Source organism: Chinchilla lanigera, unplaced genomic scaffold, assembly GCF_000276665.1.
Source record: "Chinchilla lanigera isolate Chin_1 unplaced genomic scaffold, ChiLan1.0 scaffold00094, whole genome shotgun sequence".
NCBI classification, from domain to species: domain Eukaryota; kingdom Metazoa; phylum Chordata; class Mammalia; order Rodentia; family Chinchillidae; genus Chinchilla; species Chinchilla lanigera.
The window spans coordinates 6,085,898-6,111,598 of NW_004955495.1; the positions used below are offsets into that span (position 1 = coordinate 6,085,898).

Here is a 25,701-nt window from a genome sequence, read left to right on the forward strand (position 1 = left end):
TGAAGGAGAAAATAGAGCTGTGCAGACAAACCTAGAGGTCTGGCTCGGCGTAATGGCGCACGCCTGTAATCTCAGCATTTGGGAGGCTGAGGCAGGAGGATCATTGCGAGTTTGAGACCAGCCTGGGCTACAAAGTGAGCTCAAGGCCAGCCTGAACTGCATAGCGAGACCCTGTCTCAAAAAGACAAAAAAAAAAAATTAAAAAATTATTTTTAAAACTATAGGATAAATTCAGTAATGGGAAATTGTGGGCTTGTACAATGTAGAAATAAAATAACACCAAAAAAGGGAAAAATGAAAATAGTATTTGTATGTACACCAGTGTGTACACACACACACACGCCTGAATTTTGCACATGTATGTACTGAAGCCAGTTCAAGCAAACATGCTGGCTCCAATGCAACACAGTAGGGCTCAAAATTAGCCCTCCTTCCCACCCATCCCTGTAGCCTTAACTGTGGAAAGGGTCCCACTACGCCCGCCCTTCCATGCACAGGTGGTGTGCAAAAGACCTCAACTCTGTGCCGTGTCCAGCATACTCCCAATGGCTCACCCATCTTTTTTTTCAAGACAGGGTCAACGCTGCCCTTGAACCTGTGTCAATTCTCTTGCCTCAGCCTCCTGAGTGCAGGGATTACAGGCGTATACCACTGTGCCCAGCTGGCTCACCCATCTTCTGCCCTGCTTATACTTCATCATGGCACTGGTTCTCCACCCTCGGCCTCAGGTCTTAGAGCTCCAACCCAAGAGTTCCTCCCCAGGTCCCATGGCCTAAGTTGCCCAGGCTGGGCTGGAAGCAGCAATTCTGTCTCTCTAGGCAACAGGAGTGCTCTAGTGCATACAGTGTCCTGTCTGCCCTCCCGCTGTTGCCAGGAGGGAAGCAGCAGCAGCAGGGCAGGCTTCGGGGGTTGCTTTGCTCCAGTGGCTCAGGGTCCCACCCATGTTTTCCCAACTGCTGCTGCTTTCCCTCCCTGCTTCCCAGTCCCATGGAGAGGCTCCTCTTCTCTGCTCTGGTCACGGGGTGAGCTGTGCGAGCAGCTGGGCCAGACGCTCCTTCACCGCACCTCCTCGTTCTCCCCTTCGCAAGCCTTCAAGTCCACTTCCCTTTCGTGCTCGCTGCCCCACCCACCGCAGAACACGGCTCCGGTGCTTGCTACCTCCCATCTTTCTGTCCCCGAACGCCCTGCTGGGGGGCTCCCATTCCCTCAGGTCCCTGACAGGTCTGGGCCGCCGCCCTTGGAAAAAACCAGATGCCACCACTGAAGAGTGATTTTTTTTTTATTTTCTTAAAAAAGCCCCTAAATTCTATGGCTTCAAGGAAGCGTCAGAGAAACGTAAATGCCATTTCTGTACACTTTGTAAAGCAAGAACTACGCCTGAATGACCACCACCCTGGAGGGGGGGCGCCTCGCCCACCCGGCAGCTTCCCGGACCCGCAGGGGTCGCCACCTGCTCTGCGGTCACCCCGCCAGTGACACCTGCGGGGCGCAGGGCTTTAAGGCGATTCGTCTCCTGCGGCTGTGCGGTGCGGAGACCTGAGGCCCCAGCCTCAAAGGCCCAGACGGCCCAGGGCTGACGCCCACCCCAGGGGCTGGGGTGTCTCCGGCGCAGGGCTGCGCTCGGGCCGAGCTTTGGTGCAGCATTTTGGTTGGGAGGCTGGCTCCAGCCGGGCTGCGCCGCCCCCGCTTTCCCCTTTGGTCTGGGGTTGGACCAGAGCCGGCCTCACCCCCCAGCGGCGCCAGAGCCCCTCCTGGACAGCCAGCTCAGCAGACGCCCCTCCCGGGCTGGGCCTGCCCCCCTCGAGGAAACGGCCTTTGGATCAAGGGAGACAAGCTGGACTGTACGAGGCGAACGGGCGGCGGCACCAGCCCAGTCTCACTACTCACTCGGCCGACGGGAGGGCAGCGGCCTCTGCCTTTCCTTTGTTCCTTGTTAAATAGTTAATGCTCTCGGGGGGAGGACTAGACACAGGTGTAGAAATTTCGGCCAAAGTCTTACGTGAAGGGAGGGACCCACATCTGGCCAGACGGCCCTGCAGTCTGACTCGGGCTGTGGCGTGTCGCCGGCCGGCCTGTGGGTGGCCCGTGGCCTCAGGGACAAGCTGGCCCTTGGGCAGCATTGAGGACAGTCACGCGCCAAGAGTGCCCGGGTCACTTGTGCCGCTGCAGCGATTTTCTCTTCCTCCTCTTGAAGAAACAGCAGCACCTGTGGAGGGGCCCGGGTGGGTGCGGGGCACAGGCCACGCTGACCCCCGCCCAGACCGACCGACCCCGTGTCCCCACAGCCCTGCCCAAGCCCTTACTTGGTGTCATCAGCCACCTCCACCTCTGCCGGGGCCGTGATGGGGGCGTTGGAATGCCCCGCGGTGGGGTCGTCCGCGTTCAGCTCTCCGTTGGTGGAGTTCAGCGCCTGCACCAGCAGCGCAGAAGGGTCAGGGGCGGCGGGCCTGCCGCCCTGCAGCCTGGGCGTGGGGTCCCACCCCGCCTCACCTGGTTCTTGCTGTGGGGCTGGACTTTGTCCCGGTGTGGGGGCTGGGAGGGCAGGTCGGAGTGCACGGTGCCAATCGGCGTGGGCTGTGGAGCCGGCGGTGTCAGCGTGGCTGGTTCCGGACCTTCCCGGAGCCCCGCACAGCGCCCCCCCCCCGGCCCCACCTCCTGCCCAGGTCCACGGCCTCCCGCTGGCAGAACCCACGGCCTCCCGCTGGCAGAAACCACCCCCAGGCCCGCATACCAGGGGTTTTCCGGCCCAGTCATACTCATAGTCGAACACGAAACCGCTCCGGTCGAAGAGGTCCGTGAAGAGCTTCCGAAGGTAGTCGTAGTCCGGCTTCTCGAAGAAGTCCAGGCGCCGCACATAGCGCAGGTAGGTGGCCATCTCCTCTGCGGAACAGGACGGACCGGAGGAGCGGGGGGAGGGTCACGGGGGGGGGGCGGGCACCACAGGGTAGGCTGCGCCGCGGGCAGGGGTCACACCTGGGAAGCTCTCGCACAGCACCTCGATGGGCGTGGCACGCTTGGTGTCCCCAATCTTCTGGTACCGCTCCTTGAGCGTGTCGGCCTGCAGGAACAGGGCACAGTAAGAGGTGAGCGGTGTCCTCTTGACCCCCGTCCCCTGTGCCCCCCCCCGTCCCCACCCACCTTGAGTCCCTGCCAGGGTAGGCTGCCACGCAGGAAGTACATGAACATGTGGCCCAGGGCCTCCAGGTCGTCGCGGCGGCTCTGCTCTGCGGGGACGGCAGCAGGGACAGTGGCTCAGCACGGCCCGTGACGCGCAGCCCCCGCCCCCTGCCCGCGCAGCTCACCCTTGCCCAGGTGCGTGTTGATGCTCATGTAGCGCGCCGTGCCCGTGAGGCTCTTGTGCTCCCGGTACGGGATGTGCTTCTTGGTCTCCGGGTCGATGTACTCCTTGGCCAGCCCGAAGTCGATGATGTGGATGGCGTGCTGCCGCTTGGTGCCCGGGCGCCCCACCAGGAAGTTCTCAGGCTTCACATCACGGTAGATGAGGCTCTTGGTGTGCACATACTCCATGCGCGTGATCTGGGGAGCGGCCGGCGCCTCAGCAGGACAGAGCACCCCAGGATCCCGCTCCTTCCAGCCCCTTGAAAGGCCCCGCCCCCGCAGGCCCCGCCCCTCCCGGCACCCCGCGCACCAGCTGGATGGCGATCATGAGCACCGTCTTCAGCGTGAAGGTGCGGTCGCACAGGTCGAACAGGTCCTCTAGGCTGGGCCCCAGCAGCTCCAGCACCATGGCGTTGTACTTCCCGCAAGGGCCGAAGTAGTAGACCTGAGGGACGCCCTCTGCGGGCGGGGTCAGAGCCGCTAGCTGTGCCCCACCCCCTCCCCTGGAAAACTTGCCCGCCCCGCCCCCACCGCGGCCAGGCCGGCGCCTCCCGTACCTGCGGCGCTGAGCTGCTTGTAGTAGCGGTACTCCAGGTGCAGCTGCGGGGCCCGGGACTTGATGGGCTCCTGCGGACAGGCGCACGCCTCGCTTACCCAGGCCCTCCGTGCCCGCCCCGGGACCCCGCGGGAGGGTGGAGGGAGGCCCCACTCACCAGTTTGATAGCCACATACTCGTTTGTATAGAGGTTCTTTCCTGTGGAGACAGAAAGACCATCAGGACTACAGGGGCCCTGCCACCCCGTTCATCGCACCTCCCCAGTCACACGGTGGGCAGAGCGCAGATCCCTGCCGGTGCCCCGGGAACACCACCCACCTCTTAGGAGATGGCAGCCCGCCCTCCCCACACGTGTACCCCAAAAGCCACTTCTACACAGCAGCTCCCACCCAAGCTCCCAGCTTGTGCCGCACCACCGGGCAGGCGGCTGCACCTCTCCCCGCCTCGGGGCCCTGCCCCCCACTCCGTGACCTGGCGAGTGCTGTCTCACCTGCAGGGCTGCACCAGATGTCCATGGGACCACTCACGCTTCCGGGCCCCAGTGGGGTGGGTGGGTGTGACCTGCCTCAGTGGCCCAGAGCCCCCGGGGATCGGCCAGCTCTACACAAGGTGAGGGACCCGGCCTGGCTCCTCAAGCACGCTCACGCTTGTTCACCGTGCGCACGGCGCACACACAGTCCCCGTCGCCTCTAGCCGTCCACCCAGGCAGGCCCACTCTGGTCTCCCCTCCCCAGGGACCGTGTCCTGCCTGCCTGCCCCATGCGTCTCCTACTGCGTGTTTGTGGGCACTGCCCAGCACCCATGCTCCGGGAGCCGTGTCCTCTGAGGACAGCAGCCGTGGCCACCTGCCCACGCAAGACCAAACCCTGCTGGCTAAGACCACAAAGTCACGGCCTCCTTCAGCCCAGGTGCGCCCACGCTGCCTCGCTGCAGCTCTCCCTGGCCTTGCTGAGTTCAGCCCTGCAGGACAAAGCGTCCGCCCACGGCTGCCCATGGGCTTGTCAGGTCCTCCATGGCCGGCAGGAGGACCCGAGAAAGTGACAGTGCGCGACGCTGGAGTGTGTGCCGGCCAGACAAGCGTGCAGGACGAGCGCCCAACCTGCGCGCAGCCACCTTGCCCGCCTCCCTCCCGGGGGCCTTTTCTCAACTATGTCAGCGATTGAGTGCAAGGGCTGCCCAGTCCTCGTCTTCCCTGGGCAGGTGCAGGTCTGTGAGCCTGGGCGCTGCTGTCTGGGCAGCCGCTCCCCACACCCGCCAGGGCTCGCTCCCCTCAGGTGGCTCCAGGGCTGAAGTCGGGTCCTGGGTCCTGTGTGCGCCGTTTCACAGGTGATCTGACTGTCCCACCCACGGACCAGCACCTGGGCTCTTCCTAGCGCGGGACTCTGGGAACCAAGCAGTGAACCCTCTTGGGGTTGCTGGGGGGCCACATGTGGGGGACGACGTAGCAGGGGGCATCGCCCTCCCTCCAGCCAGGCCCCTGTCCCCTGGGATGAGTCTGCTCGTGTCCTGCCCCCTTGTTATCTGGCAGTTTGCTTTCCAGGGCGGAGTATCCGGAAGCCAGGACTTCTCTAATCTGATGCCCTCAGGTGCTGCTGTGGCCGCCCTGTGCCCTGCAGTGCCACCCCCCTGGGGGCTGTCTCCTCCAGGGGCTTTCTCTGTGCCCTGCATTCCCAGTCCTGGGGCGCTCTGCGGTCGAGCGCTCAGCGATGCCTTGGGGCTGTGTGGCTGCGTGCAGGGGTCTGAGCTCTCCCTGGATGCAGGACCTGGGAGGGGGAGCTCATGCTCCGGCTCTGGGGCCACAGAGGTCCCCTGCGGTGGTCCTAGGTGTCACACCCTTGGCAGGACACTGCAGGGCTGGACAGAGAAGTGCCCAGGGGATGTAGGCCACAGCAAGACTCGGGCCACACAGGCTGGAGGACTGAGGCCCAGCTCTCACAGCAGGGACACCCCCCAAACTCTCGAGACCCAGCAGAGATCCCAGAGTCCCTGGTTCACGAAGGGCCGCCCAACCCTGCAGCGACAACGCTGAACAACGGCCTGCATCAGCACCCAACATGACCCTCAACTCCGAAAGGATAGAATCCACTCCAGACGGAACACACAGCACCCTCCAGCCCGGCGTACAGGGAATCCTTCCCAGACCCAAGGGGAAGGACGGACACACAACTGGTGGCAAGCAGAGCAGGATATGGGCACAGGGGGTCTGACCCTGGCACTTAAACCCTAATTTTTTTGGTGGTCTGGGGATGGAACCCAGAGCCTCTGCATGTGCTAGGTAAACGCTCACCACTGGATTATACTTCCAGCCCTAGGAAACTGGCATTTAAAACTGCTGTGGCTTGGTGGTATTCCCAGGCCTCAAGGCAGGTATCACCTTCAGGGCAGAATCAATGCCGTCATCAGAGGGAGGGCCTGCTCCCTCTCATCCTCCCTTGCCACCTGTCATGAATGTCACATCAGAGGCTCCCAGAGCCGCCAGCTAGGGAACTGGGGATGGAAGCCAGGGCGTCCCCTGAGCTAAGCGCGCCCTCACCACCGACGCCCCCTCTGCACCCCCACAGCCTGGCGAGCACAGGGACAGCCCGATCTGCCGCCTGTGGAGCTCTGAGGCTGTGGCTGTGAACAGTGACTCGGGGACCTGCCCTGTCACCCAGGGACATCCGGGAAGTTCCACTGCTAAGAGCCCACACTGGGAACCCCAGAGACCCCTCAGGGGAACTGGGATGGGGTGCATCCCACCATTTCCCAGCGACGCCCAGTGCTGGTGACAGGGACGCGCGACATGGGCCCACTGCTCTCAGACAAGGCCGGGCCAGCGACCAGGCCGAGCCGCACACGGCACGGTCGGAGCAGTGTACGAAGCAGAACCCACCACAGCCACAAAGCCGCCCTGCGCGCCTGCTCGGGTGGCACCTGTGCGGCCTCACCGCTGCCCCAGACAGGACCCTTGGTGCCCCGGGGTCCCCCAAGAGGCACGAGCCCTTCGGACTGCTGGCCAGAAGAGGGTGTGAGCATGTCTGTGCCTGCATGTGCGTGTGGGGCTGTGTGAGCACGAGTGTGTACATACTTACACTTCTGTGCGCACACACACGTTGCAGGTGAGGAGACCGTGCGGCTGAGGAGAACACGCAGGCGACACCCGTCAGGCCACCACGTGCCTGCTGCGGGTAGGGGACAAGGGGCTGCCAAGCTCCAGAAGCAGATGTCTACTCTACACCGGTCAAAGGCCCGTCCTCATACTGCCCCTCAAGAGGGGAGCTGTCACACACCCCATTAACAAGAGGAAACGGGGGAGGGGTCTCGGATCCACATGCAGCTTGAGCACGCGTGGGGCAGGGAACTAAATTTAGGGGCCATGCAGCCAGCCACATCCATGTCCTGGGCCTCAGCTTCCCTCATCTGACAACCTGAGGGGGGAATGGAGGACTGACGCTGGCACCCCGGGGCATGGGGTGTATGTGAAGCTTCTTGCTTCCACCAACTCCATGGCAGGCACTGGTGTGGAGCCCAGCTTGTCACCTTGGTCCCTGACAAGCCCTGGCGATGAAGGTCAGCTGCCTTGTGCCTCCAGCCACACAGCTTCCCCAGGGCTGCAGGAGTCTGCAGTGAGCCCTGGGACTTCAGCTGCACCAGGGAGAGTCACCCGTGTTCTAGGGACATGAGGCCTCCCAGGTAGTCACAGATCAGACCCAGACCCAATGTACAGAGAAAAAGAGGACTCCACAACTAGGTGCTGACCGCCCGGACCCTGGCCTGCAAGCAGCTCGGTCCTGGGCTAGCAGCACCCCAAGCTTCCCTGGCCGCCCTGGGAGCCCCGAGCGTGCCAAGTGATGAGTTCCTTTGCAGAAGGACGGCTGCTCCGTGCATCCTCTAACTGCTGAGCCCCTCTCTGATGACAGTTATCCCCGAGAAGAGGGGACCCAGCTCCCCCTCCCTCAGGACCTCTTTGCAGCTGAGTGCAGTAGCGCACACCTGTCACTCCAGGAGGCTGAGGTAGGTGGATCATAAGTTCCAGCCCAGCCTGGGCAACTTAGCCAGACCCTGACTCAAAAAAAGGGCTGCTTCTGAGCTCAGTGTGAAGGCCCTGGGTTCCATCCCCCATGACAAAACAAACAAACACCCTCTTCAGACAGGAGAAGGTCCAGCTGGCCTTGCTGACCCCTAACAATCCAAGGGGCGCCCACCACCAACAGCTCAGCAGACTGGGAACCCACCTCCCCACGGGCAGCCCCCGGGGGCCTCCCAGCACCCTCCAGCCCAAGCTGGGGCTCACCGAGGCGGAGCTCCCCGAAGTTGCCGCAGCCTATCTTCTTGCCAACTCGGAAGTTGGGGCCCACCATCAGGACCCCTGAGCTGGTCCCCGAGCTCCGAACGCTGTGGCCACCGCGGCCCCCGCCAGCCTTGGACATCCTCCGGCCCTCCTCCAGCTCCCCTTTCCCTCCTTTCTTGTCAAAATCCATCAGTTTGTGATACCCCGGCCTCTCCACGGTGGCACCTGCAGGTCCCAAGTCTGTGAAGCTGGGTTTGCGGCTGCCTAGCACACCATCATGGCCCTGCGGCCCTGCGGCCCCGCGCCTCCAGCTAGTGCGTTGAGTGCGCCTGCGTGGGCCTGGTGGCGGTGTGCCTCTTGGTGGCCTGAGGGTCGCTCGCTGGGAGAGGAGACATTCTGCTGACGGGTTCCACTGCCTCAAATCTCAGGGCACCCAGCTGTGGAGAGACAGACACAAGTCAAGACGCTGTAAGTCCCAGGGGGTCAGACTGCAGGTCCCCCGCAAGGCAGGTGGATGTTCTGGAAAGATCTCAAAGCCTAAGCACAGCAGGCAATGCCCCGCCCCAGAGCCCTCTGCAAGCACTGCCCGCTCGCACTGACACTGACTGGCGGGACAGATCGGAGGTCATGGCCAAGGCTGGGTACATGCTCAGTGGAAGTACGGGGTACTTTCTGGGGAAGGTGGCTTGGGCTGGATGGTCCCCCTGTGTGCAGAGCCCCCACAGAGCCAGAGAAGCATGTTGCCTAGAGGGTCGGGACCCCACTACATGGGACAGGCTTGGATGTCTGAGACCAGAAGGGAGACCGCAAAGCCAGCACAGAAAGCCTGCCGACCTGTGTCCACGCTGGCACTGAGCCGAGCGCGAGGGGACAAGAGAGTGGCCGGTGCCCGGGACAGCAGTCTCCCTGCTGACCCAAACCGAGTGTAGAGGGAAGGCTGGGAGGTTCAGGTGCCTACAAGGCACTGACCCAGGTTCCAGCATCACTCTCCAGCGGCCACAGGAGGAAGTGGCCAGTGTGTGAGTGGCACATGGGAAGCCTGGCCTGAGCCCTGTAGCTGGGAAGGTGGGGCTCAGGGAGCAGGAGTGGGGCACAGTACCTGAGTAAGGCCCCAACGAGGCGGCGTCCTGAGAGCAAACTCCCAGTGCGGGTTCCCTGACAGCTGTGCCCCCACAGTGGGCTCCCCCCAGACCTGCTCTGTACCCTCGCCTTAAAACATAAATAGCCCAGCTGGGTACAATGCCACATGCCTCTCATCCCTGCATGCTAGGAGGCTGAAGCAGGAGTATCACAAGTTCGGGCCTAGCCTGAGTAACTTAATGAGAGACCCTGTCTCTTTTTTTGCCTTTTTGAGACAGGATCTCCCTCTGCAGTTCAGGCTTGGCCTTGAACTCACTCTGTAGCCCAAGCTGGTCTTGAATTCACAACGATCCTCCTGCCTCAGCCTCCCGAGTGCTGGGATTACAGGCGTGCACCACCACACCCGGTGGAGAATCTGTCTCTAAATACAAGGTATAGGGCTAGGGATATAACCCAGCGACACAAGCACCTGCCTGGTAAGTGTGAGGTCCTGAGTTCAATTCCCAGTACTGCCCCCCCAAATCCTTAAATACAAAGTGTGGTGGCACACTCAGCATTCGGGAGGCTGATGCAGCAGGATTGTTGCGAGTGTGAGACCAGCCTGGGCTACAAAGTGAGCTCAAGGCCAGCCTGAACTGCGTAGCGAGATCCTGTCTCAAAAAGACAGACAGATAAACAGATGGATGGATGGATAGATAAAGAGTTGGGGTGTAGCTCAGTGTGATGACCCTGGTTCAATCCCCACTATGACCGAAAAACAAGAAACAAAATAAAAGCTGCAGCCTAGACAAAGCTCTCAGTCACAAGCACCAGCACTACAGGCTGCCCCGCTACCCTACTGCCCCACGGCATTCCCTGAAAGATCCACCCCAACACACACTCCAGTCTTCCACTGCTTCCGGATGCGTCCCCTCCGGTTCCCAAGCCAAAGCTGAAGGACCTGCTTTACAAACCCACGGCGCCCTCAGCATGTGTGAGGCCCCGGGCTCCATTCCTGGCACCAAAACCACAAGGAACTGCAAACCAACTGCTCCGGCTAGCCCCACACCCTGCCCCGGCCCCAAGGAGCCCTGTGAGTGGCCAGGGCAAGACCAGGAGGCGAGGGGAAGCAGTGCAGGAAGCATGGGCACCAAAGCCCTGGCTGGTGGTGATCACGGTGTCTGCTGGGAGCACAGGGGCAGCACAGCCACGAGCGTGTGCTCACATGGGGAAGGGGCTTCAGGGTGAGGCACACCTCTGCAGGCCTGGTTAGGGGTCCAGACGCCCCTGACTTAACCCACAACTCAAGGTCACTCGCCATGCAGGGAGAGGCTAGGGACGAGGGCTGGTGCTGGAGGCCACAGAGCAGGGGCAGCTGAGACCAGGAGGCAGACAGTGTCCTTCCCCAGCCCTGTGCTTGGATCCTGGGAACCTGGCTCACAGCTCAGGATCAGGGCACAGGAGACAGGGGACACGCAGGCCACTCCCCAGGGCTACATGCCTGGGAGAGGCAGAACCACAGGCAGCAGAACCTGGCAGGGGAGACGCCCAGATGTTATGCACTCCCTACAGGTACTCAAGTGTCTGCCAGAGTCGTACGTCAGCTCTGGCCCCGAGAAGAACCAAGGCACAGTGGCCCCTCCAGGCCCCTGGCTCCCGTGACACTGCTGCCCCTTCCAGTGGCCCCTGAGCTGGTATCAGGACCTTGTTGTCAGCACAGTGGCCATGGGCAGCACTGGCTCATGTGGACACGGATGTGGCCCTCTCAGCCATCAGTGTCCACCAGTGACATGGCACCTGGCCTGAGACACTCCATGTGTGAGTGACAAGCTTGTCAATGGACCTTCATGGCAGGGACATCACAGCTGAAGGGACAGGGTGGAGGTCTCTCCGGGGCGAGGACTACTGGGCCGTAGTGTAAATGAAGGTGCACTCCTGAGTGATTTCACAGAGGCCAGGACGGTGATGACAAAGGAACCCGGGCCCAGGTCTGACGAGTGCCGCAGCTGAGAGCAGCTATGGACACACCCATCCCCCTCCACTGTGGCTTCAACGGCCAACCCAGAGCTGCCCACCCACTCGTCCACACTATGTTCGCGGCTTCCCCTCGCCAAGCAGGGAAGCAGCCCATCCCTGTCAAGGGCAGCCAGGCCATGGGGGCAGGCACAGCCCTTGCCTGCACAGCATCTCAGAACCCTCCCGTCACCCCGTGCGTCAGCACGCATGGTGGAGCGGGCTGCAGAGCAGGAAGCATTTGTGCAAAGCTGCTGCTGAAAAATTTAATCTCTAAGAAGTCACAGCAGAGATGAGGCGGTTGGTACTGGTGCTCAGCGTATGACTTCCTGGAGCTGGCTGTGCCCCACTGTCACCCACATCCCTGGGGTCGTACTTTTCCACGGTGTCCTGGGAAATGGAGCCCCGCTGCCCCGTGCTGCACTCAAGGCCAGCTGGGATAACACGTCTGTCATCCCAGGCAGCCAGGAGGCCGAAGCAGGACTGTGAGTGTGAGGCCAGCCTGCACAACTTAGTGAGATTCCGCCTCAAAATAAAAAGGGTTGGGGATACAGTTCCGTGTGGGACCCTGGGTTCCCAGAAGGAGGAGAAGGAGAAGAGGAAGAAGAGAAAGAGAAAGAGGAAGAAGAAAACCAGTGGTGACAGCCTGGGCCATCACTTCAAGAGAAGCACAAAGAACCAAGACAGCCTCGCTGCTTCAAGCAGAGGCGTTCGCCGCGGCGCAGGAGGTGCTTAGGCTCTCGCTAGTAACAGCCACAGATGGGCCGCTGTGACAAGCACTTGGCAAAGTCAGCAAAACCTTCAGTGGGAACCAGCAGCGCGGCGCGGCATCCAGGGAACACCCAGCATGCAGTCGAAACCGCAAGCCTCAAAATTCGCACGAACAGTCACTTTTACGTCTTGTCTCTGGAGTCACCTGTCCTGGGTGTTTCCGGTCCGTGGGGCCTACACTGTGCGTCCTCTGTGTCTGGCGCCTCTCACTGAGCACGGCATCCTCAAGGTCCATCCACACTGTTGCGAGGGTCTCGGCCGAGGGACATCCAGGCAGGGAGAGGACCCTGCGATGTGTCCCTGCGTGGGCCCCGGGCTGTTCCCACCTCCTGGCTATGAGCACCGTGTGCGCATCACTTCTCCCGGGTCCCCACCTGGGCGGGGGGGGGGGGCAGGTCCCTCTCAGGAGCCATCATCTGGCTCTCCATAGCAGCTCACCACTTCAGTCCCCATCTGTGGTCCCCGTTTTGGTCACAGCGCCCTGGCAGGCGGAAAGGGCACCGCACCAAGTTCTGATTTGCTTCTCCCTCACCACTCCTGTGTACCGAGGCCCGGCATTCTCTGCGGGGCTGGACGTGGGAGGCGGCCAACAGCTCTGCTGCAGATGAGTGACCACACCGGGTAAATGACAATGATCCCGGGTCACCCTCGTTACTGCTTGATTGCTGTCTGCTTCCCAGCTCAGTTTCCTCACGCTAAGTGAAGGGAAGCCAGGGCGGTCAGCCCAGTTTCCCCAAACCATCCGGGCTGGCATGACGGGCGTCTCTCCATGCACAGCAGCGTCCCCTGGAGAGCACCGGCAGGCGTGAGCCGCCTTTGTGCCGCAAGGACACCCTCTCTATGGAGGTAGGCGACTGGTTTCCGGTAGCACCTCCAGGCCTCCTGTCACTGCTGAGTGGGATCTCAGGAAGACCCCACAGCCCTGCTGACCCCGAGGAAATGCCCTGCTCAGCACCCACCCAGGGGACCTGCTGCCTCCGCTCACGAAACCTACTCAGGCTGCCACAAGGGGCTGTTACTGTCAGTCAGGAAGTGGCATCCCTCTGCCTGCCCTTCTGCTGTGAGTGCCCTGCTGACAGCAGAGGAGTGGAGGTAGAAGGGACAAGGGTGGCTGGTGCTGTGAGGGGACTCCGTACGGGCAGGAGGCAGCTCAGAACCAAGGCCACCAGTGATGCCTGGCACAGGGCCGGAAACTGAAGCCAGGTGACCACAAAGCTGTGCCCTCTGCTCTGCTCTTCTCTCCCAGGGTCAGGAAGTCCACCCACCCTGACATACCTGGCCATACCGGTCACACCACACAGGCACATCCTTCCTTGGCAAACCGGGACAGGGTCACCCAAGGGACATGTCTGCTCCACTGATGACACATAGGGTGTCTGATTTCTCTTTTTTTTTTGTCTTTTTGAGACAAGGTCTCGCTATACAGTTCAGGCTGGCCTTGAGCTCACTTTGTAGTCCAGGCTGGTCTCGAACTCACAACGATCCTCCTGCCTCAGCCTCCCAAGTGCTGGAATTACAGGCATGAGCCACCACACCTGGCTGTCTTACTGTTTATCTTAAAATGGACCAATAAAATCTCATTAAAAAAAGAAAAATAATTAAAGTAAAACTGTTCTAATAAATAAATCTGTAGCCTAAATGAAAGTAGCCTGCAGAACCTGAGACTTCCCGGCTCTCTCCTCCTCTTGGCAGGTAGCTCTACAGTCCCGAGTGCTGTTCAGCCACTGTCCCCTGCCACCAGTGAGTGGGAGGCCACCCACGCCTGAGAGCATGTGGCTGTGGGTCCCACTGTGTCCCATCCCTTCTGGCACTGCTGCTGACCTCCTGCTCACTGGTAACCTGCAGCCCTCCCAAGCCACACCAGATCTGCCGTCATTGAGGGCAATGCACCAAAACTCAGCTCTGAGCAACAGGGGCCAAGGCTGCAGGAAAATGCGGCAGTCTTCAGGACCAGCCCTCCTCAGAGCCGCCCACGCTGGGAAAAACCAGGGCGCTGCTCACCCACTGGCTGGGGACACGAGGGCGGGATGTGATGGTGGCCAGGGCTGCAGCCTGTATGACCCACTCCCGCCATATCCTGGAGACCACTGTTCTAGCCAGTGGCACGGGTCCGCCAAAGGAACTCCTGGGGTAACTGGGTCATTTGTCTTGTGAAGGGGTCATGGAAGTGGACCTAGGGTCAATTCTACTTTAAAGTAAAATATCTCAGCACTTTCCCCCCACCATGGTTGGAGATGAAACCCAGGGACTGCTGAAATGTATCCCTAGCTTTTCTTTCTCTCTTTTTCTCTTCTTCTTTCCTTTTTTCCTTTCTTGTTTGAGACAGGTCTCATTATTTAGTACAGGCTGGCCTTGAACTCATTATATACTCCAAGCTGGCCATGAACTTACTGTGATCCTCCTGCCTCAGCCTCCTGACTTTCAGGATTACAGATGTGTGCCACCACGCCTGGCTCCTTTCTTTAGACACAGTCTTTTTTTGCTCAGGCTTGGCCTCAGACTTGCTATCCTCCTACCTCCGGCTCCAGAGTAGCTGGGATTACAGGCCCATGCCCACCATATCCAGCTGCACACACTCTTTAAAAGATCAACACTCCATTCCCTTGAAGTCCTCACACAGGAGAGGGTGACAGCCAGGCAGCCCCTCCCAGAGCACCGTGTGAGGAGGTAAAGGCACAGCTGGGAGTGCCCGTGGTGCGGGCTCTAGCACCGTGCTGGCAAGCACCACCTGCATCCCAAATCCACGCAAGTGGGGTGTCTGCCCTGGTGTCCAAGGCAAGGCTGGGGCTGGCACAGAAGTCAGGGGGCTAAGCTGCTTCCACACCTCACTGTAGCTCCAGCTTCCGGCCCTGGTTCCACTGCGTCTTCCCAAAGCTCACAGCCTGTGTTCTCTTGAAGCCAGCTCTCCACCCACCGGGGGAGGGGACCCCCAAGCTTCACACCCTCCACCAAGGCCTGAGACAAGGTACTGAAAATAAGACCTAACTGGAAAATGAGTCCTCGAGTGATTTTTCAGGATACTCATAACATAAGCCTTACCCCCAAATAATCCCCAGCTAAGACTGTCAGCCAGACAGGCGCAGTTAGTATGTCCACTGCAATATGTGACAGGCACACTGAATTATAACATAGTATCAATACAACTAAATGTAAGTACATAATACTGACATTAATACTAAGTCATAATGTAAGTTATAATTAAGTATTTGTAAATATCCAACCTGGCACATTTGGACAAGAGGTAAATGCCTGTGTAAACAGAAGAACTCGAGATTTATTGCTGAATGACAAGAGTACAGACACAACACACGAGCAACGCGCACACTTGCTAGCGAATGGACCTGGCTGTGTCTGATGTGACTCTTCATGATCTGGTACATCGTGTGCTGTAAGGACACATGACAAGTAGGCTGTATGGATGAGAAGCGCTCACTTAAGAAGAGCTCTTGCTGGACATGAGAGACTGGAGCCAATGGTTCTATAAGAAATGGAGTTGCAAGGAATTCAGGCCAGAATTCGGGGTTTAGAGAGTTATTTGATGTTTGGAAGGTGACATGACTGTATTTGAATAAATGCTGATTTTTGTACATGAAAAAAGGTAGACTGTTACATGGGAGAGGGGAGACATCCCCTGAAAATAAGCCCTACCGTGTATTTGGGGCCAAAAAGTTAATATATGACCTGGTCTTATTTAGCCAAAGTGAGCCTCCTCTGGCCAGGCACAGTAGCGCACACCTATAATTCCAACACTCAGGAGGCTGAGGCAGGAGGATTCCCCTGAGTTTGAGGCCTGCCTGGGATCATAGTGAGTTCAAGGCCAGCCTGAACTATGTAAGAGACTCCGTCTCAATACCCACCACAAGAGGTAAAAGTAGGAGGACTGCCACAAGTTCAAGAGCAGCCTATATTACAAAACCAGACCTTGTCTCAAAAAACCAAAATACAAACAAGCAGGCAAACCAACCACAAAGCATCCCTCAGCCTGCCCATGGGGCACAACCGGCAGTCCTCCCTGTGGTCCACACACCCAGCCCCCTGGGCAGCAGGCTCCACATGGTGACCCGGGGCTTAAACAGGGCCTGAGCAGGTGCAGCTACCTTCAGAGGTGCCAAGTGGCCAAGCAGGGCTGCTCAGGTGAACGTGTGCTGCTCTTCCTAAGGCAGAGGCACAGAAAGGTCACCCTCCAGGCTGGGCTCTTGGCCTCCAGCCCTCTCTGGCCCACTCCCTCCAGGCCTGTGGAATTCACCAGGGGGCGTCCACTGTTCAATTCTGTTTCCGCACCCCCTACTCCCCGCCTTGCCCACTGGCCACCAAGGCTGATGCTGGCGTCCATAGTGGACACCAGGGGCCCGAGCTGGTCAGAGTCAGCAGCCTCCAGTATCTTCCCCTGGCTCCCTTGGCCCCTGCCTGTAACATCCTAACCCAGGGCCTACAGGGCAGCTTGGCCAACTTGCAAATCTGACTGCGATGGAGGCTGAACTCCTGGACCACACCAGCACCTCAGTGGCAGCAGATCTGGCACGTGCTGGGCTATAACACACCAGTACCCGGGCTGTCCCTTTCTGGCCTCCAGTGAAAGACCCCACATCCAACACATGCTCACAGGGAGGCTGTGGCCATGACGACCAGCACCCATGGGGGCTAGAGGGCCAGAGACAGGCAAGGAAGAACCGGGCTCTGGAGTGCCTGGGGAGGGCAGCCAGGCACATCCCTGCTGTGCCCAGCTGCTGTCCCTGCACGGTCCTTCAGCCCACACGTCCCTTGGTGTTCACTGCCCACGCTCCAAGCCCCACAGAACCCACAGGCCATGAATTCGGGGTTTGCAGAGAGGCCCATCTGCCCCTGGCAACAGGCAGCAGTCAGAGGACGGGAACCACCTGGAGACTGTGGTTTGGCCCCGAGGAAGCCACGGCACCCCGGCACCTGGTTGTGTACCCCCATGCACAGGAGCCACCAGCCCCACACTCCAGCTTCCGAAGGGGCTGGTCGCAGCCCAGACAGGACAGTTAGCCACGAAGCACTGTGACCAGTGACACAGAGGACTGTGTCCCCAGCAGGGCTGTCCAAGTGAGCCAGAGCCAGTGGTATGGGGACAATCGCAGGAGAGGGACAGAGTGGAGACCAGAGCTCAGTATGTGTACCCTCGGCTGCCGCTGACACTCAGGCCTGGTGAATGGGTTCCAGCCATAGCTGGACAGGACATGGTCACCCTGGCACCCCGGGGTGGCAGAAATGCCAAGATGAGTCCTGGTCAGCTCCCACCTGGTCTGGACAGAAGATGGCCCCTCACCCTAACCCCAATCCTGCAGTGCTCACTGCCCAGCCAGCTGGCCGGTCACTGGGCTCAAACGGGAAGTCACCTCACAACAGCCCAGGGTGCACTCCCTTCTCTGGAGACCACTCAGCTGTATTACCTGCCCTGCTCTCCCTGGCATCCTCCATCTTGCTAGGGTCCTGGCTGGCTCCCCTGCTAAAGGCCTAGTGAGTCCCCTTCTTTCCACTCAATGATGTCACAGTCCCTGGCTGACATCACCAGCACAGCCCAGAGCTGGTACCAGTATGAAGGGACTGACCCCTCTTCTCCCTCCCCACTCAATAGTCTGGACGTCACTGCAGCAGCATCTGAAAACCTCAGCAGGGCAGGTGACCGTGAGACACAGTTCTGTGGGGTCAGTGAAATCCCTCAATCCAGGGACTTTCCCCTGGGGTGATGCTGCCCCTTGGGGACATTGAGTGATGGATGTTTCAGGACATAAGGCTGTCATGACTGGGGGAGCTCCTGGCAAGGACCAGGTGGAGGCCAGGAACACTGCCTAGCACCCCGAGACAGGGCGGCCCCCACAGAGAACGACCCAGCCTCAGTGTTCACAGAGCTGGGCAGACCGCAGCTATAGAGTCACGGTCCCAACTCATGCAAGTGGCTTGAGACGTCCCACAGACACAGTAGGGAAGGCAGGGAGGCACGTTATTGTAAGCAGAAACACACAGAGGGGTGCAGATGGATACACAGCAGGTAACAAAGTGCCAAGGGAGACAAGGGAAACAGCTGGTAATCGAGGGCCACAGGCATGGCGAATTTTATTTTCTTTCCGCTATATTTTTCGCTATTTTTTGTATTTCCTGAAACACCCACGAAGATCATGAGCTCCTCCTCTCTCCGCAGAATCTGTACTGAAAGCTGCTTTTGTGGTGATGAGGGTGGCCAGGACACACCTCCTGGACCAGCCAGCCACAGGTGGGGGCTTCCTGTGCCTCTGGTGGGAGTCAGTCAGCCAGGTGCGGCCAGACAAGCCCCAGCAGGCCTGGGCTACTCCCTGACACAGGCCCATCCTGGGGGAGGAGGACCCCAGAGGGAGGAGAAGGGGTGGGTCTGCTAATCCTTCCGGAACTGTAACCGTGGTGAACAACCACAAAGTGCTTTGGTGGGCTGATTTAACATTAACTTTCCTCTTTCTGCTGCTGGAGACTGAACCTAGGGCCTCCTGCTCTACCATAGCCTGTGCCCCCAGGCCCACGTTACTTTCAATAACAGTACAGGTAAAGATATAAAAATTAACCGTACACAGATTCTCTTTACAAAAGGCAAAATGAATGTGGAAGTTAATTGTGAGGGAGCACCCACCCCAGCAGGTACCCCAAAAGCCTAGAGCACGGAGGCAGCTGTGCCCAGGGCCAGGGCTGACCTCACCGGGGCTCTTATAGGCCAGATCCAAATGCCTGGCCTGTCTGGGCGAAGAGGTGGGGTGACATGTGGACAACGAACACAGCTGCTTCAGTGAGCGGCATGGGGCACAAGGCAGGGCCCCACAGGCCAGAGGCGTCCGAGCACTCGCCTCCTCGCCAGGCATCACTGAAGCCACGTGGCGGAGAGGAAACAATGTTCAACAGCTCTGACAATGGCGACGGCCCATACAGATTTCAGAGGAACGCAGGGTGCGCACCCACAGGAAGCACAAGACACCAAAGGCAGCAAGGCGCAGCAGATGAGGGCAGGCTGCGGCAGCCTGAGCCCAGCCACCTGCCTGCCCCACGGAAGCAGCCCAGGATGTGGCCCCGGGCGCACAGCTCCTCTCACAGCCACCCACCCTCCCCTCAAAGGCTGCAGACCCTTGGGGGCAGCAGAGCACACGCTCACCCCCACCCGGCACAGACACGCGGCCCCTCACACTCTCAGGTCCGCTCCCAGAAGCAGTGGGTGGGGGACAGGACCAGCACCTGGCTCAGGAGCACCCAGCGCTTCCACACGGACTAATCACAAGACTTCTCTGCCTCGGCTTCCTCACACCTGGATGGCTACATGAACTTGCAAAAACTAAAACTGGAGGAGCCTGCTGCCACTCCGCACACAGAGGGAGTGCCTCACTCAGGGGTGACGTCCATGCCCCCACGGCCATGGCGCCAAGCTGGCCAGTCAGCCACCCCAGGTCCTGGCCAGCACCCATCTCAGGTCACCGAAGGACTCAAAATGCACAACCAGTAAAGCGAAGGGGCACTTGTATCCCCAGAGTCACTTGTGTCCCTAGAACTTGGACAGGTGCATTCCCCCACATGCACCCCTCAGCTCAAGTCCTACAGAGAAGCCCATTTGACTGTATGCTGGCCACCCTCGCCCCAAGACCCCAAGATCAGCATGGTCAGTAGGGAGTTGGGGACTGCACGGCAGGGCGATTATCAGACAAGAAGGGGCGTGGTCACTCTGGGTCACACTAGCATCCTGGGGTCACCTCAGAAACAAGGTGGAAGAAAGGCAGACACTCCAGACTACATTTTCACCTGATCTCAAAGTCAGGAGTCCTGCCCCCAGGACCAAGGCAGGTGTAGCATGGCTGTGTCTTGGGGAACAGGCAGTTGTGTAACTTAGGGGTCCTTTAACATGTTTCATCTTGAACCACCAGTGGCACAAGCATGACTGTCCCACTGGGCAGCTGGGACTACTGGTGGTACAAATGGGTCTAATCACTGTTACTGGTCTTCTTACTAATAAAATTAATGAAAAGTCTCTGAATGGGCCAAATCTAGTTAGTTGCTTGAATGTGAACAATTATTGCCCAAATATAAATATTAATACTATCATACCAATTAAAAATTATAATAGGGGTCGGGCATGGTGGCACATACCTGTAATCCCAGCACTCGGGAAGCTGAGACAGGAGGATTGTTGTGAGTTCAAGACCGACCAGCCTGGGCTACAAAGTGAGCTCATGAACTACACAGCAAGACCCTATCTCAAAAAGACCAAAAAAAAAAAATTATATATATATATATATATATATATATACACATATATATATAATCAACAGATATATTTATTTCAGTTTTAAAAATTTACATATATTCCTGAATAGTTCATCAGTGATTCTCTAAATTTTACATGGAATTCTTACAAGTACACCATCACCAGTGTATATAATATGCTTTTACAACTGTTGTACCACATATCAGCCGTATTACTTTTCTTTATACCAATTTAATGTTTTCCTTAAGGAACTGTAATACAATGACATCTGGTCTGCTAAACCAACTTCTTTGCATTACTGTAATCAAAGATCCCGGAGAAGCAGAGCAAGCCGCCCAATGGGACAGTCATGCATGTACCAGTGGTGATTCAAGCCAGCTGACCGAACCAATTCAAATCACAGCTGCTAGGCAGCGAGACATACGAATTACAGCCCCATTGTGAACAAGTTAAGCACAACTCTTTTTAAGCCTCCACGTATCAAGGTAAACTTACAAACTACAATAAATCATTCTCAATCCAAGTACAGTGGCACACACTTGTAGTCCCAGCACTGTGGGAGGCTGAGGCAGGAGAATTGCAAGCTTGAGCTAAGCCTGGTAAACTTAGCAAGACCCTGTCTCAAAATAAAAAATTAAAAGAGCTAGAGATTCGATCTCAGTGCAAAGGCCCCTGGCTTCAAGCCACAGTATCGCCAAAAAGAAAATCATCTTCTGTATCTATTTCTGCCTTTTAGACAGCTGGACAGCCCAGGGACCTCCTTTGATCCCATCCTTAGATGTCTCCACAACCTATGGTGACCTGTGGTCCTCATACTTGTCCTTAAACCAATGGGCCCAGAGAAGCAGAGGCTAAGCTCTCCAAGAGTGGGACCTGGGGACTCCTGCTCTTACAGCTCTGGCAGTTCTCAGTTCCAGGAGGGGTTAGGTGGTCATCACACCTCTCAGGGTCAGGCACAGCTCAACCAGCGACCTCTCATCTTCCTCCCTCCACCTGGGACGTCCTGGGCTGCTTCTGCCACCTCATCCAGAGGGAGGTGTCCCTGGGGTCACTGGTCAGCCAGTACCCTCTGCTCCTCCCCACACCAGAGTCCACCTCTGGCCCTTGCTGGGCACTCCCGTCTCTTCTCCAACACACCCCTGAACTTGAGTCGATGACCTCAAAGGGCAGGCAACATCGCAGAGCTGGACTATGGTACACATGGGAAAGAGCTTGGAAGAATCCGACTGTTACTTAACAGGATGTGACCTCAAACTGTCTCTGGTTCCTGGTGCTCACCCATCCTGAGAGGTGCAGGCTTGGGGAAGCGGGGGAAGGCGTTGAAGAGCTCACAGGACAGGATGGTCCAGGGAAGCCAGGCAAAAGAGAATTGCAAGCTTGAGCTCAGCCTGGTAAACTTAGCAAGACCCTGTCTCAAAATAAAAAATTAAAAGAGCTAGGGATTGGACCTCAGCGCAAAGGCACTGAGATGTCATTGTATTAACAGTTCCTCAAGGAAAACATTAAATTGGTATGAAGAATAGTCGTATGGCTGATTTGTGGTACAAATGCAGCCCTTAGGTAGGGCTGCATCTTGTCTTGGGCCCAAGGTGCAGCTTACTCCCATGTGCAAAGGGGGACTCAGCTGTCCAAGCAAGAAAGATGGGCCACTCCTACACCTGCCTATGAGCCCCTTGGAAGGAAATCCACAGCCAGAATGTGGCCCAGGGGCCCTACGTGAGTGACTACAGTGGGAGAGGGAGGGCGTGGTGGGGTGGTGGGAGGGAGACTTCAGGAAAAAGAGAGGTTCCCTTCTGGGCCTGCGCAACGAGTACCCTCAGCAGGTTCTGGGGCTCTACAGACACCCAGGGCTCACACAGGACCCCTGAAGGCAGTAGCAGGAGTGGACCTTGGCAAGAGAAAAAGGTGCTGGATGATACCTACATTTTCCAGAACCCTGGCGCGATCCTGTCAGGGCCAGCCATGGATGTGGGGCAGTGAGGGCCTGTCTGACAGAGGTGGGCTCCCAGCTCAGGTCTGACTGCTTTCCCACCTATGATGTTCCATGCCCTCCTTCTGCCCAAGATGCAGGAGCATGGACTGGGGGGGTGGGGGGGTGAAGAGGGAAGGTGGGTGGTAAGAGCCACTGCAGAGAAAGGAGCTCAGCAGTTACTGGCACCAGGATGATCCACACACGTGAGCAGCTGGTTCTTGCCACCTGGAGCCCCAGGGGTCACCCAAATACTCCAGGTGCACTTTTCCACACTCCAGGTGCCGGAGAAGACCTAGGTCCACAAAATGCCCTACTTTGAAGTCAGCCCCAGCCTCAAGATACACAACAACTGCGCCCCAGCCAGGCACCAGAATGGGTCCACCTAGCCCCGGAAAGTCCCCCTGTGTGTGAATGCTGGTGAGGCGGGGCTCGCACAGCTACAGAAAGAACAGAGGGGGCGAGGGGAGCAGACACTGAGAAGATGGGAACACGTCCTCATGGCCCCATGTGGCTGGTGAACCGTCAGCTTCCTGAGGACATTGCCCTCCCTGACCCTTCCACCAACACTGTGAGTCACTAACGCCCCAAGGTACCTGGGCTCCCCTCTATCCCACAGGCTGGCAAGACCCCCTTGTAACGGGGGAGCTGTGGCCACCCCATCGAAGGCACACAGCACAGGTGCCATGAAGGCTCTGGGTTAAGCTGCAGATTTAGGGTACCCTCCTAGACCAACCTGTCTCACTCAGACGTCCTCATCCCAGACTGCCCACTGAGCACATAGGTGTTGTCTGCCTGGTTTACCATTTTAAGCCTCAGGCCTAGAATCAAGCTGATACAGACATCCTCTAGCACCTGCCTAGGACCATTCACAAGCCAGCTGGACAGGCTCTGCCTCACACTCCTGATGCCTAGCTCCCAAAGACAGGCTCAATCAAACATGAGTGTGGCCACCAAGCCTAGCAGGGCACTGGGCATGAGGCTGAACCTTGGACAAAGCCATAACTGCTGTCCCCTCCACCCCCCACACAACACTGTCCAGGATTCCCAGTCCCAGGGCCACCTCCACAAGAACTATCTGCTCCAGACTGTGGGCCCAAGCCCACCTGCCTGCTGCCACCTGAACCCCACGGGACCCCAGTTCCAACAGGGCCCCACAGCCAGGCCTGTCCGACCTCTTCTCAGTCCCTTTCCCATGGCACAGCCTCAGCCAGGGCCTTGAAGGACCAAGGGGCAGGCTGCTGGCTGAGGTAGCTCTTTGGGGACCCAAAAGGGACAGCAAAGTCACACAAGGTTCCCCCATACAAATTCCCAGGAAAATGCCCATTGTCTTGAACGGCTGTGTGGACACATGTCCAGTGACAGCACAGGCAAGGCCAGCACGGGCACCAACGTACTAGCGAGTTCCCACAGATCCAAGGAGCGACACGTCTGTCTGGCATGCCACATGGGTGTCCTGGCTCCCAAGTTAATGTCTGGTGTGCTGGCTTCCCCAAAGCCTGGTGTGAGCAGATAGGCTTTCCATTAAAAAGGCCTCACCTACTTCCTTTGGCAACCCAGAAGTAATTACTGTATAATTAAAAAGGGTAAGAAGAAAAGGCAGAAGATATTTCAATCAGTAATTCTGACAGCTGTTTGCACAAAGTTCCACACAGGTATTGACAACGCAGAGCTGCCCTTCTGACCGGTCCAGAACCCACAGCAACCGTGTTTGCCCCTCATTCCCCTCAGAGAAACTAGGGGCACCCCATCAGACACGAGGCTGCTCCAACCAGCTGTAACTAGGGCATGTTCAAACCATTCGGGCCACAGTGACCATGGCAAAGCCACAGGCTTCCGCCACCACCACGGGGGAGGGGGAGGGCAGCTCCTTCTACACCTTACCCCCACCCTCTGGCTGCTCCTACAGCGGGAGACTCAGCTGGCCTCTGGGCCCCTCGATCTGGCCCTCCCTGTGGACCCCAGCTCGCCAGCCCTCTTCCTCCCTCCCATGAGTGGCTCTGAAGCAGTGTGCTGGGGCGCAACACAGGGGCACCAACACAACCCATCTAGGCCCTGGAGACCCAGGGCAGGCGTGAGCACGCTTGTATGCGCTTCGGGCGCTGCCTGGGAAATTCATCAAGCAGCGACGCCCAGCTCTGGTAGAGACACAAGCTGAAAACAAAAACAAAACAACCAGTGCCGGCTGCAAACTTCCCCCTTTCAAACCTGTGGGCTCCGGCCCACAGTCTGTTCTCCTCCACAGGCCCGAGGCCATGCAGGGTGGCCCCATCCCCAGTGGCCACCCCCACACCACTTACTGATCTCCGGAGTGGTGGCTGGGTTTTCCCTAGACTGGTGAGGGCTTTGTACCTTCCCTCTGCTTTCACACGCAGCAGCTACCGGAGCCTCGGGGCCAGGGACACCCAAAGAGAATCCTTCCAGGGTCCTTGTGTCCCAGGGGGGGAATGTGAAGAGCCTAGGAGCCAGACTCCCAGCAGACTGACATGCGGACAGGGGCTCAGGCCCTGGCTTCTCAGTGGAGGGAGAAAATGCTGGCCTCCACCTACACACAACCCTCCAGGGCAGCTTCCTGCAAACAATGCCATCCGGAGGCCGAGGGAATCAGAACCAGCTGCCCTCAAAGCCGGCCTCGCCCAGGGCACACAGGTCCTCGTTTGGCCTCCCTGCCCCCCACCTCCTTAGGGGAAAGTCACCCCCCCCCAGAAAGTTAGGGCAAAGGAGCCAAGCAGGGACCCAAGGGGCTGGCTCAGAGGTCTCACCCCTCCCTCAATGATCCGTGTTTCCGGGAAACAAAGCCAGTGGCCACAGTGGAAGGGGGGAGGGTGCAACCTAGCTAGTTCCCAGGCAGTGGCAGCAACAGGTGCCCCCCATAGGACCCCCTTCATCGCCCCTAGTGCTGGGCTCTGACCCGCAAACGCTTGGGACCCCAGGGTGGCAACCTGGTGTGGGAACCTCAGTGGGGAGGGGGCTGCGAGTGCGGAAGGACAGAGAAGCCAGGCCTGCTATTTAGCAGGCCACGAGACCAGGTGGGCAGAGAGCCTCAGAACAAGAGCGGAAAATGGGGGGGGCACGTGGGCGGGCGGTTGGCTAGAGAAGTAGAGCAGAAAAGCGACAGGTGGGCTGGGTACTGCGGGGTCAGACCGTGGGGGACAGCGGGGAGGTGGTCTGGAGCATGGGACACTCCATGGCAGGACGAGAGGGTCCAAAGCAAAGGGTCGGCGGAGATACGGCGCAGCGGGATCCAGAGTGTGAGGTCGGCAAGGTGTAAGAGTTGGAGGGATCCCCAGCGTAGGCGTGAGGGTCACTGAGGGACGCCGGGGATCGGTGCGGTCCCCGGCGAGGGGGTGCGGGTCACTAGGTTTCGAAGCTCCGCGTCGGCAGGGCTTAAGAGGTGGCGGAGTCCCTAGCGTGGGGTTGGCGGTGACTGGGGCACTCTGGGGTCCATCTCTCGGGATCCGCGGGATGCGGGGGGCGACGGGGCGGGG

General features: G+C 58.6%; 1 protein-coding gene across 2 annotated transcripts; it reads right to left on the reverse strand.

The window, feature by feature from the left end:
* Positions 1-1,261: 1,261 nt before the first annotated feature.
* Positions 1,262-17,516, reverse strand: Csnk1g2 (casein kinase 1, gamma 2). 2 transcript variants are annotated; one of them, XM_005405937.2, is made up of 13 exons: positions 17,423-17,516; positions 8,169-8,602; positions 6,967-7,010; positions 4,053-4,093; positions 3,897-3,966; positions 3,650-3,784; positions 3,303-3,537; positions 3,139-3,224; positions 2,974-3,058; positions 2,732-2,880; positions 2,491-2,574; positions 2,304-2,410; positions 1,262-2,206 (listed from the first exon to the last, which is right to left on the reverse strand). In XM_005405937.2, exons 2-13 carry the CDS (start codon positions 8,353-8,355, stop codon positions 2,152-2,154), a joined length of 1,278 nt encoding a protein of 425 aa, XP_005405994.1. In that variant the 5' UTR covers positions 8,356-8,602; positions 17,423-17,516; the 3' UTR covers positions 1,262-2,151. The 2 variants fall into 2 exon arrangements, with proteins under 2 accessions (XP_005405994.1, XP_005405995.1); XM_005405938.2 differs by lacking the exon at positions 6,967-7,010 and having other exon boundaries at positions 3,650-3,798; positions 17,423-17,515.
* Positions 17,517-25,701: the final 8,185 nt, after the last annotated feature.